Raw genomic sequence first — 18,331 nt, 5'->3', positions numbered from 1 at the left:
TGGCCTTAATCAGCCCGGTAATGCCTTCACAGTAGGCTCTTGCTCTCAGCCTTCTATTAAGGCTATAATTAATTCTGCAGTTCTAAATGTTCCATGGCTATAATTTATTTATGGGTCCAACATTTTCCTCATATCTGAAATTAGATTTTCAGCTCTTTAGTTTTTCCTAAATCTTCCCTTGATCATTCTCAATATATATGGCTGCTACATTGAGCATTTTTCTCTCTGTGACATCTTCAGAAAAGGCCTCTGGTAGCGGATTTTCTGGTCGAGTGCGTTGTGATAGTGTCACCCAGAGTAAACGTCTGTGCTAGTTATTTGCTCTGAAAGGCTGACTCACTGCTATCATTTGCCTTTCCCTGTTTTAACTTGTCTTGAACAACACACTACTATTACTATTATCATCAGACACCGCTCATTGTCATTAGTCTCTTTTCTAAAAATTAGAAAACAATGTTAGAAGTGCATGTCATTCTTTCTTGATCTTTCTAAGCAAGAGAATACTGGGACCCCAATCTAAAAACAAAACAAACAAACAGTGAATAATCGCTGTGGTATGATATATTTGTTTATTTCAGACACTACATAATCAAACCAGCCATAGTAAGTGAACCAACATGGTACATAAAGCCAACAAATCCCAAAGAAGCCTTCCAGCCAGCACGCACACAGCCTGACATACTCAAGGGTTTTGCTGCAGCCCTCACTGCCAACCAGGATACTCACAGGGAAATAATCCCCTCGGATAGTCTACCAACAAAATGAGCCTTACCTGTTTCTTTTTTAAGAACAACATGTACATGTTTACTAGCGTCTCAAAAATACCTATTTTGCAAATAGTTTTAAAGATGTGAGGATGGACACCGCATATTTTTCTGGCATTTATCTCTGCTGCCACTGTTTACATGCAAAGATAGCATGGTCTGAGGCAGGCACGAACCAAAAAGCCCGCTTTCTCCTTTCAGTTCGGTCACTGGCACGTGTGAAATGATTTGTTTTGCTTCAGCTTGGTCATTTACGCAGCGCTTAGGAGAACTTTGGCTGAATCTCTAGTAACCACTCTTATAATAAAGATCTTATTATCTGTATAAACTGCTGCAGTCCATCTAGCAAATGCTGCTTGTACCCTGCGCTTCTCTGACAGGTACACTAATGCTGATGCATTACTATCTGATAAGTACAAGTTGATACTGGAAAGCTTAAACTATCCCAACTGAAGAGAAAGAGCTACAGACTTACATTATCGCTCAATTATTTTTTCGATAATAGGTATTATGCAACTCCATCTGAAGCATTTGCTTGTCTCTGTTGCCTCCAACATACCTTCTCTGTTTCAAGCTGGAGAATGGCATCGGCTGTGGTATTGGAGCCTACCTACCAATCGCCCATCCAGAACACTCGTACAGGCTCAGCTTTTTCTGTTTCAAGGATGGGAAAGAAAGATCTGGTGTGTGAGTGCCTGGCTGTCAGAACACCTCTCATCCTCACCAGCTTACATCTCCTGAAGAAATGATCCTCTGTGTCTTTACACGTTACATCAGGGCACAACTGACAATATTATGGGAATTACGTATGTAGTGTAACAAGAGTTATGTTTGCTGATCATATGTTAAGAAAACAGGAAAGTCTCTTGGTTCGGTTTCAAGTGTGTAGGCAAACCAAAACCTATTCCTAACTGTCAAGAAACCATACTACACGCAGTCTGCCACACTAACGAAACCACGGAATGCCACAATGATCTGGAGTCTCCCTTCCAGGTTTATGTCACATTCATTCTCTCAGCTTAGAAACACATTTGGTTCACAGAAAAAAACAAGGAATGGCTTTAAATGAGTCATTTATACCTCATCCAAATCATGCTGCTCTGCAATGCACTGCAATGCTTCTCCTCCTAAAAGCAGCCGCTCCATTCAGCTCAGAGCCTGTTTTATTCGCAGCCCTCCGACAACTATTTTCCTCTGTGAGAGCAGAGCTCCTGGAGCACATTTGTGTATTCGATCCGAGCAGACATTTCCATGATGAGGGAACCACAGTGAAGGAGTGGGAGTAGAAGGTGGGTGTCAAAGAAAACCAAAGAGCTATCTTGAAAGCACATTGAGGACAGGAAATGGAGTTGGCTGTAACTCAGCTATGAGACCTTACTGATGACAGGCTGAGAAGGAAGTTAAATGACAGCATCAGAAGGAAAGGAGCGTAGTACTGGGACCCAAAATTACATGAAATTACTGGAAATTCCACTAACTGAATGGGATCAGGAAATCAACCTGATGAGGGCATAGCAGTCTCTGAGGGATGAGGGACAAGACTGATGTAGCTAGCAAGTCACTAAAAAATGATTCGAGACAAATTCAAAAGAGAACAGGCAGAGGGGTAAGAGTTTGTGGACGCCTGTGTGTGTACCACAGGCAGTGATACCAATAAAAATACTGAGTGCTTTGAAAAGCTCAGTCACCTGTGATGCTCAGGGAGAGAATCTCATGCTTCTTACTTCAGGGCACAGAAGAGGAACTAATTTAAAAAAAAAATAGAGCCAGAATACGGGTAAATATTGCCTTCAAATAAGTAAGTCCATTCATATTTTTAGAGAGGAAAACATATCTAGAGATAAAAAGGCCCCTGAGTTCAGCCTCATTTTAGGAAGTTGTAGGCAATCACACTGTGATTTCTAGAGACTTATTACGTCTGTACCTGAATGTCCTGTCAGGCTCTCCCAGCAGAATCTCATTGCAACTCCAGCACTTGAAGGAGCTGAATTCCTACAGAACAGAAGGGAAAACAGAATAAATATTTCAGCTTTATGCATTTATTTCAACATTACTTAGTTCTTTAAACATCTGTGATTGAAACTCCTCACAATCACTTAAATTCAAGTAGCAAGAAAATGATACTTCTGATTAGAAAACTAAATTAAAATACAATTAAAATAATTAAATGTGAAAACATGTATTAGCTATCGTTATTTTTTACCTTGAAAAAATCAGTGCCACCTGAGAACTAGTGCATCCAGCCATACAAAATGCATAATTTCTCCAAGCCAGGAATGTCAAAAATAATCTCCCCACATATTCAGCTCCACAGACTCCTACATAAATCACTGAAGATATCACCCTAAGGGGACTATGGATGAGTTGCCAATTTCTTTCTGGAGGCTTGCAACAAAACTCTCTCAAAACAAATTTTGTCAAATCATAAGATCAAGGGATGTTTTGGAAAAGCAGAGCATTTTGCTGTGCTCCCTCCTATTGTGGCAAGAGACTCCCAGAGAATGCAAGTTAAATAGTTGTATCTGAATTGATTACTAACCCCCAAACCCACTGACATTAAATCAGCTGGTGACAGCTAAATCACGTAATTTTGCTATTCACACTGAGCAACAGATGCGTAGCCTGACATAGGAACCAGATTACCCAGTGAAACATCCCACTATCAAATCAGAGCAAACAGGCTTCATTACACACTCCTTCTAAAAGAAAAGACAAAATAGTTAGCTAGCGCGTTTTAAAGGACTTATTTTCAGGACACTGAGTAACACAACACCAGCACAAGCAGCCCAGGAGTGGCCAACATGCCAAGCAGCAGTAGGACGGAGGGATTTACCATCGTGCATCACCAAGTGAGAAGCAAGCTCCCTGCAAAGACTCCCAACCAAATGCCACTGAACTTCCAAACAAATCTGCTGCGACTGCATTGCAACCTTCTGTGATTACTTCCCATGAATATTGTATCAAATGAAGATTGCTCACTGGAACGCTGAATTTTAAAGGAATGTTGCACAATATCTGAGGAAAGTGCATTGTGAATTTTTAATATAAGTATCCGCATCAGAAACAAGTCTCTAAAAGTTTTTGGTCGTCCAATCAGATAGACATTTGGTGTGACCTGTGAGTGCCAGTAATACAATCATAACTTCAAGTGTTAAATAAGAACAACGAATCCTGAACAAGCATCAGAGCAAGAATTAATGAGACATGGCCTGCATTTTTCCTGACACTAAAATATTAGAATTGTAACTAATGACACTAGTATTTTTTTTTTATCTTTTTATTTGGTTTTCAGAAGAAAAAATACAAAGGGAATTCAAATTCTATCCTCCAATTGCTCCAAATGTAGCAATTTATGCAACTCCATCCCACTCCAACTCCTACTTACACCAAGAGAAGTTGATCCAGCTGATCCAAGCCAGCTGACTGAGCGGGAGTGGGATCCAGCTGACGGTGTTCTTGGAGAAATAAAAGAGCTGCAGCTCCTCAGCTAAATCCAGTAACAGGGGTTTTCTCATTCCGTTGAGCTACAAATGGTCCAAACTACACTAGGCCTTAATAAATCCTACTGAGTCATAAACGTACATGATAGCAAGCGTATCATGTTTTTCCCATTTTGGGTTTCATAAGTTATTTTTGCTACAGAAAACTATTGTGTATCTCACCCTACAAAAATATATATTAACCAGATGTTGCTTGGTAATCCCCAAACAACTCATATTTTAGCTTATAGCATGCAGACAGATTTTCAGCTGAAGAAGAATTGAATAAAGAACATTAGGCATCCAAATACAGGGAGCAATTACAAAAGCATCAATGAGGCACTGAAGAAGGTCATTGCTAATTAAGAAAGTAATTAAGAAGACATGACTGCAGAGCAGGGCGATATTTCCATACATTGTACAATTGATACAAGAATGTATCGTAAGGTTGATACGACTCCTGTTAATACCAGGTTCACTGTTAAATCACCTACAACTAAGACCAGTAATTTACCGCATAGCTTATGGAAAATTCCTTCCAAAGTCAAGATGATAGAAACAGAATAGCAATCAGAGTGATCAGAAAGCCTGCAAGGGGCACATATGAGCAGCCACAGGTTAGATTTCACCAAAAAGCCATCAGGCTCTTGCAGAGATTACGCTGAGCTAAGCCTTACCCCACAGCACCCTAGAGGAGCGGTGCTCAGGCTTGTGATGCAGAACAGCAAGTGAAGCACGAGGCCAAGTCAAATTTCTGTCAGCCTTTTGCAGTTGTGCCTCCAAAATAAGGGGGCTCTGCAGACAACCGTGCCACAGCAAGGGGAAAGGGAAGAGTTAACAGCATCTCCAGCCAAACGGAGCTGAGGCCAGCAGCCTGGGGAAACCTGGAGGGGTATCAGCCACAAAAAAAGACCCAAACCCACCGTTACAAAACGTGTGGGAAATTTAGGCCAGAATGAGGGTGGAAATTAATTACCTGTGTGCTGATCATCTTAAACCATCTTAAACTCAGCCCTTTCTTCAAGTCTGGGCTCGTATAGGTGCTGGTAAATTGGAAGGCAGCTTTTATGTGTTTTAGTGATTAAAAAAGTAGGTGGATTGTGAGTGGCTGGACAGGTATGAATCAGTCCATCAGCGTATCAAGAAAAAAAAAAAAACATAGTGAAAACCTCACATCCTGCCAGACTTCAAGGGAATTTAACACATCAGGACATACGTCATACACTTCCAGATTAAAGCTTTCATGACCTTTGCTAAATCTCATCTTTCCTTCTCTTCCTTTATTTATGTGGTGACCCATAAACAACAACCTCTTCTTTCATAAACAGAAATTGTAAAATACCAGCTTACCATGGCCATGCATGTCTTCTTTCACTGTCACTCTTAAACAAATAAATGAATCATCTTCCTCAATCCCCTACAATATATGCCCTAACAAAAATGTTTGCTAAGAGCTACAATAGTCAGAGCCATTTCATGCTAATATTTCATGCTCTGAATATCTTTTTTCCAGTGCATTACCTTTAAAAAAAAAAGTATAACCTGTCCAACAATACTATTTACAGTTCATTTCTGTCCTGTGAATGTTTTGTGCTTGTTCATGATAGTATTCTTTATTTCTTTTGTTGATGACACTATCACCTGTCACTTCATCTGTCATTTACACCTCATTAATATCAATTGTGCCCTCAGGGGTGGGTTTTCTCATCAGAAAATGGCACAGAGGGTCTGCAAATGGAAGAAACACCAAGAATCAGCGCCAGAAATAGTAGAGACATCGCACCTCTTTCTCAGACCCTCAGATACTCCTGCGTGTAATTACAGTGCATTGACATTGCTCTACTCACCAAGGTGTTGGGAAGTCTACGCCTTGTTAGGTTTAGCACTGAGAGACTCCTCCACTGTCTCACATGTACAGCCATCTGCCTAACTGCACAGTGATGGACTTACGTCCTATTTTATTGCAAATGGGGTCTTACCAGACTTTGTAGGAGAGAGGAACTCCAAACATCCTCCGCTACAGCCCCAAAACCTCCATCCTAATTTCACTCGACAGCTTCTGATGCCTTTATATAGCACATTAGCATCTAGTCTGCCTCAGATTTTCCACTTCAGAGGCCATGCGTCTCCTTGTACTGTTCCAGTTCATCCACTGGACCCACTGCTGCCGTGTTGCACCATCAAGACGACCACTCACCCAGACAAACCTGGTCAGTCCTGTCACAGCTTTGGCAGCAGACGGCTGTACCTGTCACGTTAGATAAGCTACCCCGTTTGCTTCACATTAAACAGCAGGGCAATACACGGAGGGCATCTGGCACGTGAGAAACCTTGGTGAAAAGACAGCTCTATCTAACACATGAACTATGAACAGAAAAAAAAAACAAAACTAGCAACTGGATGAACTGTATTTTAACATTTAAAAGATTCCTCTTCTGAATGAAAATGATTTACAAGGCGAAATCACACAACATCACCTTACTAAGAGATGGCCCGTTCCTACCCTTGACCTCTCCCAGCCATCCCGTTTCCATCAGAAACACTCTCCATGTGATAAGAATTCAAAAAATTTCACGGAATACATGGAAATCTTTCACCAACCGACAGTCTGTGTGTCTTACTTTAGTTTTAACAGAAAATGTAATGATAAGGGTTTGAAAATCTGTAAGCACAGCCTACGGGACACACTCCAAAATATGACAAGCCTTCATATTAAGTCTTTATTCATCTTTGAGGAAAGACATTGTGTGGAGAGTACACCATTTGCGATATTTTATCTGAATAGACTGATGTGACTGGCCTGTATGTAAATTGTTGTCGAGTTACAGCTTTTAATTACCTAAGTAGCCAGGATCCTATTACCCTCATCTCTGGAAACATGGGAGCTCTTCTAGCAAAAATAATTGCAGCAAATGCCAGAAATAAACAGAGAAAGGCAACCAGGTAGGGTGGTGGGCATCTTCCGAAGCGATGATTATTTGTACCACAATAACTCACTTCTGTAACTTAATTGATTTAATGAATCAAATGTTAAACAAGAGCTGCAAGATAAGGTCAGGATCTCAGGTTTTATGACTGACCCAAAACTACAAATATCAGTTTACATAGTTCATAACACCATGAGAACTTACAGCTCAGAACATCAAGGACTCTTCCAAGAGAAGTTAGTCAAAACATGACAGAATTGCTATCTTCTTTCTCTCATCTCCCAGCACTCAAAATAAAGATTTTTTTGTCCCAAAAAAATGCAAACTTTCAAGCTATTTTCTTAAGTTTAACCATTTTGATCATTTTGATTGGAGTTATTTTACTGCACTAAAAACTTATTTTTTCACTTGGTAAAAAATTTGTTTTTAATATATAGAAAAGTTTTCATAGAAAATTTTCAAGAAGCATTAAGTTTAAGTTTCTACTCATTTGTTAAATAAAAACAACCAAAAGAGTTTTAGGAGAAGGGCAGCACAAAATTCAGAAGGAAGTGCAATCTCCAACCCAGAGTGTAGCAGCTCGCCTCAAAGCAAATGCGAATTACTAGTTTAAGTGGAGGTCTGTGTTACCACATCTGCAATGCTTTTCCATTCATGCTATGCAGATTATTAGCGATCGTGTATTTGACTGGAGTGTGTACATACACAAATTCACTTAGCTTTTAACCCAAGCAATAACACCATCTCAGCAGGAAGCTGGGGGGATAAAAACATTCAAGATCCCACAGCAATCCTCCTGCTGCCGTAATACACGATAGAATTGACCGAAGTTTCTGCCTATCACCATGCTTACCCGTTAGCTCTGGCAATGCAGCGAGCCCCACACGTGCAGGGCAGCATTTTCAAAACCCCCAAAGTGGTTTAGAACAGCGAGCACAGAAGCAGTTGCTGTTCCTGGTCAGCTAATACACGCCTGGCCGCAGCACTCATCATTTTTCTGTGGCTTAAGGTAAAACGTTGCCACACTTTCAGATGATCTTTAAATGGGATATTTGTGCAAATACCAAAATCATGCATAGATATCATGACTGCGTCTGCTAATGACCAACTAGATACTAATAATTGTGCTTAACTGCACATGCAGTAGAAAACTAGATCCAGGTGGTGGAATGCAGAATTAAAAGCGAGTATCTGAACAAAAGTTGGTAGGTTTGTTTTTTTGTTTTGTTTTGTTTCTTTTGTTTTGTTTGCTTGTTTGACTTGTTTTACATAATCTTAACAGATTAGTGTCCCCTGCTGTGGGCTGGGGATGTTCTGGGATATCTCTCTCATGATATTTATTACCTCCTCTACTGGAGAACTGACAGATTTAATCAGTTTGTACTTAAATATTCTAGAGATGGAAATTCTGTGTCAGGCCAAAGTATTAATATTGCTTAAATACTATAAAGCAGGTGCAGTATTTCAACTCTAAGGTGACTAGGAAAGAGGCATTGTATAAAGCATAATACAAACATTTCGTAGTTGGGACTTCTGCTCCTACTCTTTTGTTATTATTTTCTTTCATTATTTAACTTCAGTGTTGATAAAAAGTCAGCTCGTACTGGAAATTACTACTTAATATTTCAGGAACTCCACAATTTTTCTCTTTTTTTGCTCCTTTGTTTATGTTCTTGAAGTAACCAATTGCTTTTTAAAAGAATGGATTCCTTTTTAACTATGAATTACACAGTAATCTAACAAGGAAGGAGAGGAATTAGTCACAAAAACAATCGTGTGTTTAAGCACAGAAGAATGCGTAGAGCCGGATAGTAGGGGGTGGGAGGCCGAGACAGATACAAAGCTGCCATAGCTATTTTAATCAGCAAAAATAATATCGTAGGGGAAAAAAAAATGCTAAGCCAGCTTCATAGCCAGCAGAGGGAGCCAGGAAAAGCCCTTAGTATGCAGAGTTGAAGAGTAAAGACAAATTAAAATAGATGCATCTCTTCTCACACCTTTGCTCGCATCTCCACCTCTTTGCTGAAAGCGATACTCTTGGATTCTTAATATGAATCATCCATTTCCACCAGGGCATAGTAGATGCAATGAAGTATCTTTAAATGTTTCATACCTACTTTCCACCAGATGCCAATAGGATTTCTACAATTTACAGAGAAAATGGAGACTGCTGCATGGACTTCGATGTCTTATCTACTTCAATCTTCATTGCAGAAACAAAAGTTCTCCTGAAGTATTCTGCGGGGCTCAGCCACAAAGAGAATGCATGCCCCGACCCACGGCTCGTGCTTCTCCCAAAATTCTTACCCAGATGATTACCTGGAACCAGGTGACAGAGACTGACACTGCACCTGAGTGGTGAAGTGACTAATACTGGATTAACAACGGACTTAAACATTGCTGTTATTCATCAGATAGGAGAGCAGGAAACTTGAAGCATTATTCAGCCAGCAACATAAATGACTGAAGAAGTTACAAGACAGATTAGTAATATCACATAAATCTTTTTTTTTTCACTAAGCAAACATTAGTTCACAACGAGTTGTAGAAAAACTCGGCCACACTTCTTTCACTGGAATTTGTCTTATTTATGCAGCTCTGAAAGTCTGACCCAGAGCTGGGCAAATGCTCCTTTAAAATAAAATCCAGAAAACATCCTTTGTGGATTGTTTTTGTTGATTTGTGTTTTTTTTTTCCTACATTGCATAAATGTAACATTTCTTGGGTGCTCATTACCATCTCTGCTCTTCAGCCACAAAATCACATAGGTAACTTTATTTAAGTGAATAATCCAGAGCCTGAATGGACTGGTCTTTCACGGAGGTGATCAGCACTTAGAGCAGGATTGACTTTGGGAAGAAGGACTGACTTTGGGCAAGTCATACATAACTTTTTTTTTTAATTATTATTTTTTTAAACACCATAAGCACAATATTTGTTCCAGAACATCTTAATTTTTGTGCAGAACACCAGAGTAGCCCCGCTAGGTTCAGTCTGACAATTGCTTTACCTTGGCTCATCACAGATACAAGGTTCTGCAGGGAACAAGTGAGAATGCAAGCATTTCTGAAAAAAAATAAATAAATAAGAAGTTTCCCATGGTTTCTGGAAACAGATCTTTGTCTACTACTTCCAGAAAGCTATGTTCACATTCATAACCCTACAGGTTTACAAAAAAAAAAACATTTGAAACACACTATAGTGTTCAGAAATAGCATCACTTATCCCATCTGAAGGACTTCGATCAACATTAGGCACTTACAATGCACTGGCTACAGTGAGCCACCACGGACCAGGATTTTTTTTGAAACTATTATCTTGTAAACAATTCTGAAGTGCAAATAGAATCAAGGAAATGTCAGTCTACTCATGAGCATGCTGTTATCAGAAAAGGCTGGAATATGATTTATAAAATCCAACTCTTCGTAAACTGGCCGTATTCTTCTGTGCCCTCTTGGAATGCCAGAACGAGCAGAAACAGGCATTTTAAAAGTCTGTAACTCAGTTCTAAGTGCACTTAGGACAAAAATGATTTACTGAAGCTTACGTCATGTGCTATTATTTTCCACTATGACACAGAATCATAGTTGTTTGGCCCATAACAGTGATACGCAAACATCTTCTGTCCCAAGCATTTGCTCTGTGGCAAGAAGTACAGAGCACATTATGTTCTCAGCTCTTCGAGCAATGACAGAGGACTATTCTACTGGCTGAGCAGAAGAGAAAGGAAGAAAACTATCCATGGCTTGTATTTATAGAGCCTTTTTCTGTAACTACATAAATGTTGCCTGTTCAGCTGCATGCTGTAGATTGCAAATACTGCCTGATCTACCTGACTTATCCCGAATGAGAAAGTATTTCACTTAGCCTTTGCTGTTGCTTACTACAACTTCCCTTTGGTTTTTCCTGAATATTACCTAAAAATCTTGTCTGAATATTTTGCAATGCTGTAAAACTGTGATAAATCTCAATTATAAGGAAATACTTAACAAACAGGTCAGAAATTCTTTTTTTTTCCTTTTAAATGTGGTGATTACAATAGTCCTGGTGTTTTTCCCCTTTGCGAAGCATGTTCTTGTTCCTAAGAGATACCGATATGTGTGCCTTACCAATGTTCTTTATCTTAAAAATAGCATTAGTAATACACAATATAGCAGTTGCTTTGGTAACTGATTTTTTCCCCTTTTAAAGGCTGAATAAATAGTTGTGTAATACACATGTAAATTACCAGCAAGTATGTGATTGCATTGGGTCTGAAGCAACTTTCATACCATATTTGTTTTCTGTTTTTCCACGAATATGCATAAATGTTGTGGTATGACATGCTTACTAAGTAAGTAACTTTTGGCAGTGTGGCATGTTGTGATTAAAGGAGGTTATTTGAAAAACTATGAGCAGAAACTGCAAAAATAATAAGCGTTGTGAAAAATAAGACTTCAAATAATTTCATTCTACCAATAACCTTCAACTTAACAAGAGTCCCACCTGTACAAAAACTTAGGGAATTAAATAACTATAACCTGCATATTTTGAGCTGAATCCAGGCCTGTTGCTTTGTTATTCAGGTACAAAGCGACTAAAAGAGCAAACCTTAAACTGCACAAAACTATTAACGTCTGGTTCACAACCTACTTTCTTGTGCGGACCGCTCAACTTTCAGAGCAGCCACAATCCTGAGCAGTGCAATCCTGCACTACAGTGGATATATGGGACATCTGCACTGTAATATCCCAAGGAAGCAGAGGAATCTCCCTGCTCTCATAACACCCTGTGCAAAGCAAAGACAGGGAGCAGCTAATCAAGGGCCAAGTAATTCCAGCTGACTTCTCTACCAAAGTCCCACCGACCCCAGTGAGAGGAAGGAAGGCACTGTGTGACTCCTGGCAAAATGAAACACATGACACCAAGCAACAACGTTTCCACTGAGAAAGCACTTGTTACTAATTTAGAATTGCAGAAGATTTTTGCTTATATATGTGCATACTTTGGCATAAGACAGAAAAAATGATCAATCATGCCACTGTGTTACACCTAGAAATAAGAACAGTTCTACCCCTAAAATGAGTGCAAACACATTTGATCTCAACCATTACCATAACATCTCTCCAGCTACTTACTTAAAATAATGTATTATTTTATTACTGAGAGCATTAAAATGACATGTTTCTATAGCAAAGACTTAATTAAAATTCAGATTATAATAATAATTTAACACTGAAGCATAGAACTAAACTTCTTTTGTTATAAATTCAAAAGAGTACATTAGCACTGATATATGTCAAGAATATGCCGTACTATCCCATTTGTGAATTAAGTGCATATTAGAGCAGATGACCCTATTCTTATTCCTGCTAATAATGGCCAAACTACTATTCAAATACTGCCTGACTGTACCAGAGAAAGAATGAATAAGTAAATATTTTCTAAGAATGATTCCTTACAAAGATATTCTCAACAGATCTACCGTTTCTAAAACCCAGATGCAAGGGCTACCAAAGTCAACTGAACAATTCCTGCGAGTTTTGGCTCTAGGCCATAAGAAAAGAGATTGCTTTGGAAGTGTGGTGGTCCTGCCTCGAGTATTTTAAGAATATAAGGACAGTGGGTCCAGCAGCAGTTTCAGGCTTCAAGGTGTTAAAGGTCCTTCAAGGGTGACAACGCGGTAAGAAAATGTGGAATAGACATGAAATTAAACATAAAGACTTCTCCAAAAAATACTCGGTCTTATCAAAGATACTAGTAAATTGGACATAGGTAGTAGCTGACGCAGCTGACAGGAGTGACTTTGTGTAACTCCAGAAACATTTTAATCCTTTTGCATTGATTAATGTTAAGAATTTATTCTTTTTTCATCAACCTCCGAAAAAGATTGCCCCATTTCCATTCAAAAGGGCGATACTTCAAAATGACAAGTGCCATGGTTTACTCTCTCTATGTGGATAATCAGACATTGTCAAACATCATCCTTCCTATCGTCACTTCAGAGGAAAAATGTAAATTGGCTTTCATTGTGTTTAATTTTCTACTTGCATGTCCATACTTGCACCTCAGTCTGCACAGGAATTTAAAAAGAATTTTATTCACTCCCATCATTTTTTCTGTATGTGTGACAGTGCAGTGAGCTAAAACATACTTTTTTTTTTTTTTTTTTTAATTGGATTCACACTTCCAGGCCCCTATGAAAAAGATGTTGATGTTTCCAAACAGCTATGTCATGTAATCTGATGTCCAGTGGGACCCGGGCTCATTTAATGCTTGTTACATGTGATTGTCATGTTTTCTCTACTCCAGCTTCTGACATTCCACACTAATTTAGAACACGCAGCGTCATTACTCTGCTCTGATGCCTTCACATTAGCTAGCAGTTTTACCAAGTGAAGTACTTCCCTTTTATCACTATAGGCAGTGAGTTTCATGTGATCTTATTTTCAACAGCAAATTACTTCCTGTTGTGAGTTCAACTGTTCGAAACACTCTGCAAAGAATCCTACACTGCAGGAAATAGTCCTGTTCTATTTAAATATTTGCTAGTTATAGAAATTACTTCCTTTCCAATTGCTTTGCTTCTTTTGCTTTTTAAATTGTTCGGTTTAATTATCAAACTGCTTTCAAGTACAGGATAGCTGGGTTATTTTTTTTAAGAGTACTATTAGTTTTGAGTTATTTCTGTAACTAGTACCTGTTTTTATTAGATGCTTCTCACCTCCCACAAAAACGATTTGAAAATAATTACAGCATCAGAATAAGTATCACGGGTATAATTAAATTTTAAGGGATAAGTTTAAGTGACAACTAAACAGTGATTTTTTCATTCTAATAGACAGACCTTGTCCCTTCAACCCCTAAAAAATCAAAATAGCTAAACATTTCCTTCTTTTTTTTCATATCAAAGCCAAAACTTATTATAATTTTATTTAAAATGGGAAAGAGGACAGTATCATGTCAGATTAAGTGCATTAAATGACTCCTGGGGATATTTGATTAAATGTTTTGGAGGCAAGTGCACAGTGACATGAGCCTAATGAACTACCAACAGCTCTGATTTGATCCAAATGACACCACTTTAAGGTTATTTAGAAAGGTCACTGTAAAAATAACATCGTGTTTTTAGCATCAGCTTCGATACCTGCTTGCTCAGTAGAGCAGCACACACCAAGCAATGACAAAAGCAGTTTTATGAAAGTTGAGTAGTTACGGCTTAACTCTGTCGTTTACATCAGGATCTAATTATAGAAGGCTGGGTCACGCCGCTGGCTCTGCCGGCTTCCTCCAGCACACCAGCCCGCGCGGCGGACGGGGAAAGCCTACCACGGGCACGGCTCTCCACCTGGCAGGAGCCACGTCTCCACTCCTGGTCAGAAAAGGAGGTGCGTTTGTGTTTGATTTCACGTGGGGCCATCTCTGATTCACCTCTGCTCAGAAAAAAAAAAAAAAAAAGGCATAGAAAACAATCATAATTCTACAAGATCTTATTCTTTGCCCATTCAAAGCTCTAAATGCAGACTTCGCCCACCAACATATTTTAAGAAATCCAATTGAACATGTGAAATAATCTCTAGCATTGCCACTTTGTTTTTTTTTTTTTGTTTGTTTTTAACACAACCTACTTGATCACTTTGTTGCGAAATAAAGGAAAAATCCACAAACAATTTTGATCCACAGAAAGTCACATCTTCACAGAGGCGAGAAGTTCAGACGTAAATGCTGCTTTCCAAATTACACCAAAGACCTGTCTTATTTGTCAATTTACAGGAAATTGTCTGCTGTGCAATACGGTTGTGAAAACAACAGAACTGCGTAGAGGAGGACAGCACTTTGTAAAAGAGGAGGCAGCCCTGAAAATGAATACGGAAACCTGCACTCAAGAATGCATGAAACTCCTTAAGTTTCTTGTGCAGAAATCAAAATATTAAATTATCACTTCTTCAGCAGCCAATGCCCAAACTGTCACTGTTAGTATTGTCACTACAACACTAGCTCATTCTCTATTTTTCACTTGCTAAGCTTCAGAAATTTGGTCTATTCCTTTTAGCTAAACTTTTAAATTCAGTCCATTTACCGTGTTTTAATTTCACAATTGCAAACAGAAAGGTCTGATTAAACAAATTTTTTACCAAAAGGATAGTAATTATTGACAGAAAAAATATAGTGCGTTTTTGGTATCTTTTTTGTAGGCACCACCACTAACCTTTCCCAAGACTGTTTGGTCCTGACTTATGACATTTCAGTCCTGGGACTTTTATGATCGCGTTAAACGTTGCTTTTCATACACCTGTCAGTTACAGATTACAACTGAAACAGTTTCTATTGATGGAATTTGAAGCTAATTTCTCCTTAAGAAATAAGTATACAACTATATGTAAATGAAGCATCTGTAAAGTATTTATTAAATCCATATTTACTGATGAGTGAGCCCCAATTCTGCCTGTGCTGAAGAATTGCACTGTTTGAAGGAATGGAAATGGTATTAAATGGAGGATATTACACTACAAAAGAAAACACAGTATCTTCACTCACTAAACTAAACAACAAGAGGGTCCTGAAAACTTAAGCAGAAGGCCAAGATCTTACAATTCTCCTTGTAATCAAGGTGATAATTTTATATGACTGAATTAAAAACAAAAGAAGGTGCCTACTCATTGCTGAAAAACTGTTTGAAGGTCAAATTCCTCTGCAGCTGCATAGAAGTCACCTGCATTTCGCATAAAGGGCAGAACTGGCCCTGCATTAGGAAATGAAAATAACTCTCATATTTAATCTGATATTTCCTCTGCTTCTAGGTCTTTAGTACATGTGTATACTGATGTTATTCCATAAATTTATAAATCTGAATGGCCCAGTCTTCAAACAGACAGTCTTCCAAAGAAATAATATATAAGCATAAAAGAAGGGAGGCAATAAAAATGTTTACAAGCTTGGTCCATACAAACATTTTCTGGCAACTAAAATTATTGTATTATTTTAAAGGATTATGAAGTTAAATGAAGGCAAAAAAAAAAAAAAAGATACCTCAAATATATGATGATTCTCCACATGTTCGGTGCAGGACAGCAGTCCTGCCTCAGTCAGCAGAACAGTCTCACTGTGCTGCCAAATTCTTGTAGGTTAATATTTACAACAGCAAAGAGCCTTGCAAAAAGATACGTTTTCTACTGGTATAAATGATGCAATGGACTTCAAAGGAGTCACCCCTTCAAATGGAGTCATCTCCTTCTGTCCACACTAGGCCCACATGAACTCTTATATTTCTTTCTAATAAGGAAAGCTTTGCATCTCTCCCTGTCCAAATACACATTAACAGCACAGTCAGAAATTTTAAAGCGTATTGAACTGGAGAAACTCAGAGCTTAATACAGGCTGGAAGATTCATGTTAATGGTGGTTGTCCACAAAATGAACCCCAGAAAATTAGGTGACCAGCATCATACCAGTCAAGGAAGGTTTTTTTAATCTGCTTTTACATATATAAAATGACTGAGTATTTAATAACAAATGGAGACAATGACTCTGGTTCTAGGAGCTGGAGATAGCCTACTGAGGAATATTTTGAAAACCATCCTACCTTGCTGCTTACAGTTAATTACAGTATGAAAAACTCTCCAAATAATACTACATTGCTTCAGCTTATTGGGAAGAAGAATGACAAGTTGACCAGACGTCAATGTTATTACCCAATAATGCAATATGATTCAGCAGCCTTTCTCATCTATCCTGAGAGCTGCTAAACTGAAATATCTACACAAATATTTCCATCACTAGTGCAAACAGTAGCAAATATGATGGCTGGTCTCGATGCGAGGAAGCGTTGCTGTCCCATAACCCTGGGGGCTGACACCTGGGGATCCACCACTGCTGCACGGGCTGGCACGGGAATCGTCGCGAGTCCACTGGGGACACTGAATTCTGGATCCTGAAGGGATCTGGGCTTCGTGCCAAATTCTTAGTAAATCATAATTAGGAGCTCAGATGTTGGGAATTGGTATAATGATCATATCCAAGCAGGGAATTTGGTTCCAATCTCCTCGCTTTACCATACAAATAGAAGAATGACCACCCAGCACTGAGAAAGCTCAATTTAGCGATGCATATTGCTCAGTTTAACAGAGTGAATTGCACTTAATAATCTTCTGCTCTCAGAGCAATCTGTCTCCTGAACAATTCTACTTCATCATAGTGAACTAGTTCAAGAAGAAATTATGTTAACCTTGGCATTAAAATTCTCAGTAAGATATTTAATACTCACTTCTGGACAGAGAAATAAGGTCATACAAGACACAGTGCTCTGAACCCTTTTTTCCCCTTTGTATAGATTTGCAGCCATATTGGGGACTTACAAACACAGTAAGAAATCTATCAGACAGAAACAGAGCCTCTCCTTCACTAGAGCCCTACTCGGTGCAGAAGACAGAGCAGATATTAGGAAGGAGAGAGATCCTGGGCTGAGGTCCAGCTCTGAAGCCCCAGCAGGGAGTCCTCCTACAGTAAAGGATTTCTCCGCTAGCAGTCTGTGGCCAAACCCCATGCCCTTTGTATAATGGAACATACAGACCAGAACGTCAGCATCCATTCCAAGAATTGTGCCAGATATCAGTTAACAAGGAGACTCATTTTTACATGTTTTATAAATGCTGATGGCATTTATGTGAAGGCTTTGGGCCTCGCTGGAGAACGAGTATGAAAGAGCCCACTTTACTTCCTCCACTGAGGTTGCTTTTCTAGTTCCGAGCAGCAGGACTGCAGCAGAATCAAGATAAAAGAGCAGGTCATGCATAATTAAATATTAATTTCTACCAAGTTTTTAGAAATGCCCATAATATTATTCTCAGTATGTGCGAGAACTTGTCTATTTCACTGCTTTTGTCTGGAGAGCTTTGCTTATGCTAACCTGTTAGTGTTTTCAATACTGTGAATTTATTTTCACTTCTTATAACTGATTATCTAAATTAGATACGATTTTTCTTCAGCAGAATAATTTTCTTCGAAAAATTGGTCTAATATTAGAAGTAATTTTATGCTGGCTGTATATTTTGAGGGAGATAATGTATTTTCCTGGTATTTTTTTTTTAATCAATTCCGTGTTTGGACACATTCTGCTTACACTGAAGTCCGTGTGCACTCTGCCACTGACTTAGATGGGAAACATTAAGCCAAAACCAAGAGTG

At 38.8% G+C, this 18,331-nt stretch overlaps 1 protein-coding gene across 9 annotated transcripts in view; it reads right to left on the bottom strand.

The window, feature by feature from the left end:
- LOC308176580 (uncharacterized protein) overlaps positions 1-18,331 on the bottom strand; it is a 378,041-nt gene that overhangs the window by 334,515 nt on the left and 25,195 nt on the right. For all 9 annotated transcript variants that reach the window (XR_013938409.1, XR_013938410.1, XR_013938411.1 and 6 more), the window contains exon 2: positions 2,689-2,756. Coding sequence is in view for 6 of the 9 variants with exons in the window: in XM_080552538.1 (XP_080408664.1) it covers positions 2,689-2,756 (68 nt within the window). In the remaining 3 variants the exon portion in view is untranslated. The remainder of the gene's footprint in view (positions 1-2,688; positions 2,757-18,331) is intronic.

This window comes from Anser brachyrhynchus, assembly GCF_964034855.1.
Source record: "Anser brachyrhynchus genome assembly, chromosome: 12".
In the NCBI taxonomy this organism is placed as follows: domain Eukaryota; kingdom Metazoa; phylum Chordata; class Aves; order Anseriformes; family Anatidae; genus Anser; species Anser brachyrhynchus.
This window is presented reverse-complemented; position numbering and strand designations above follow the sequence as displayed.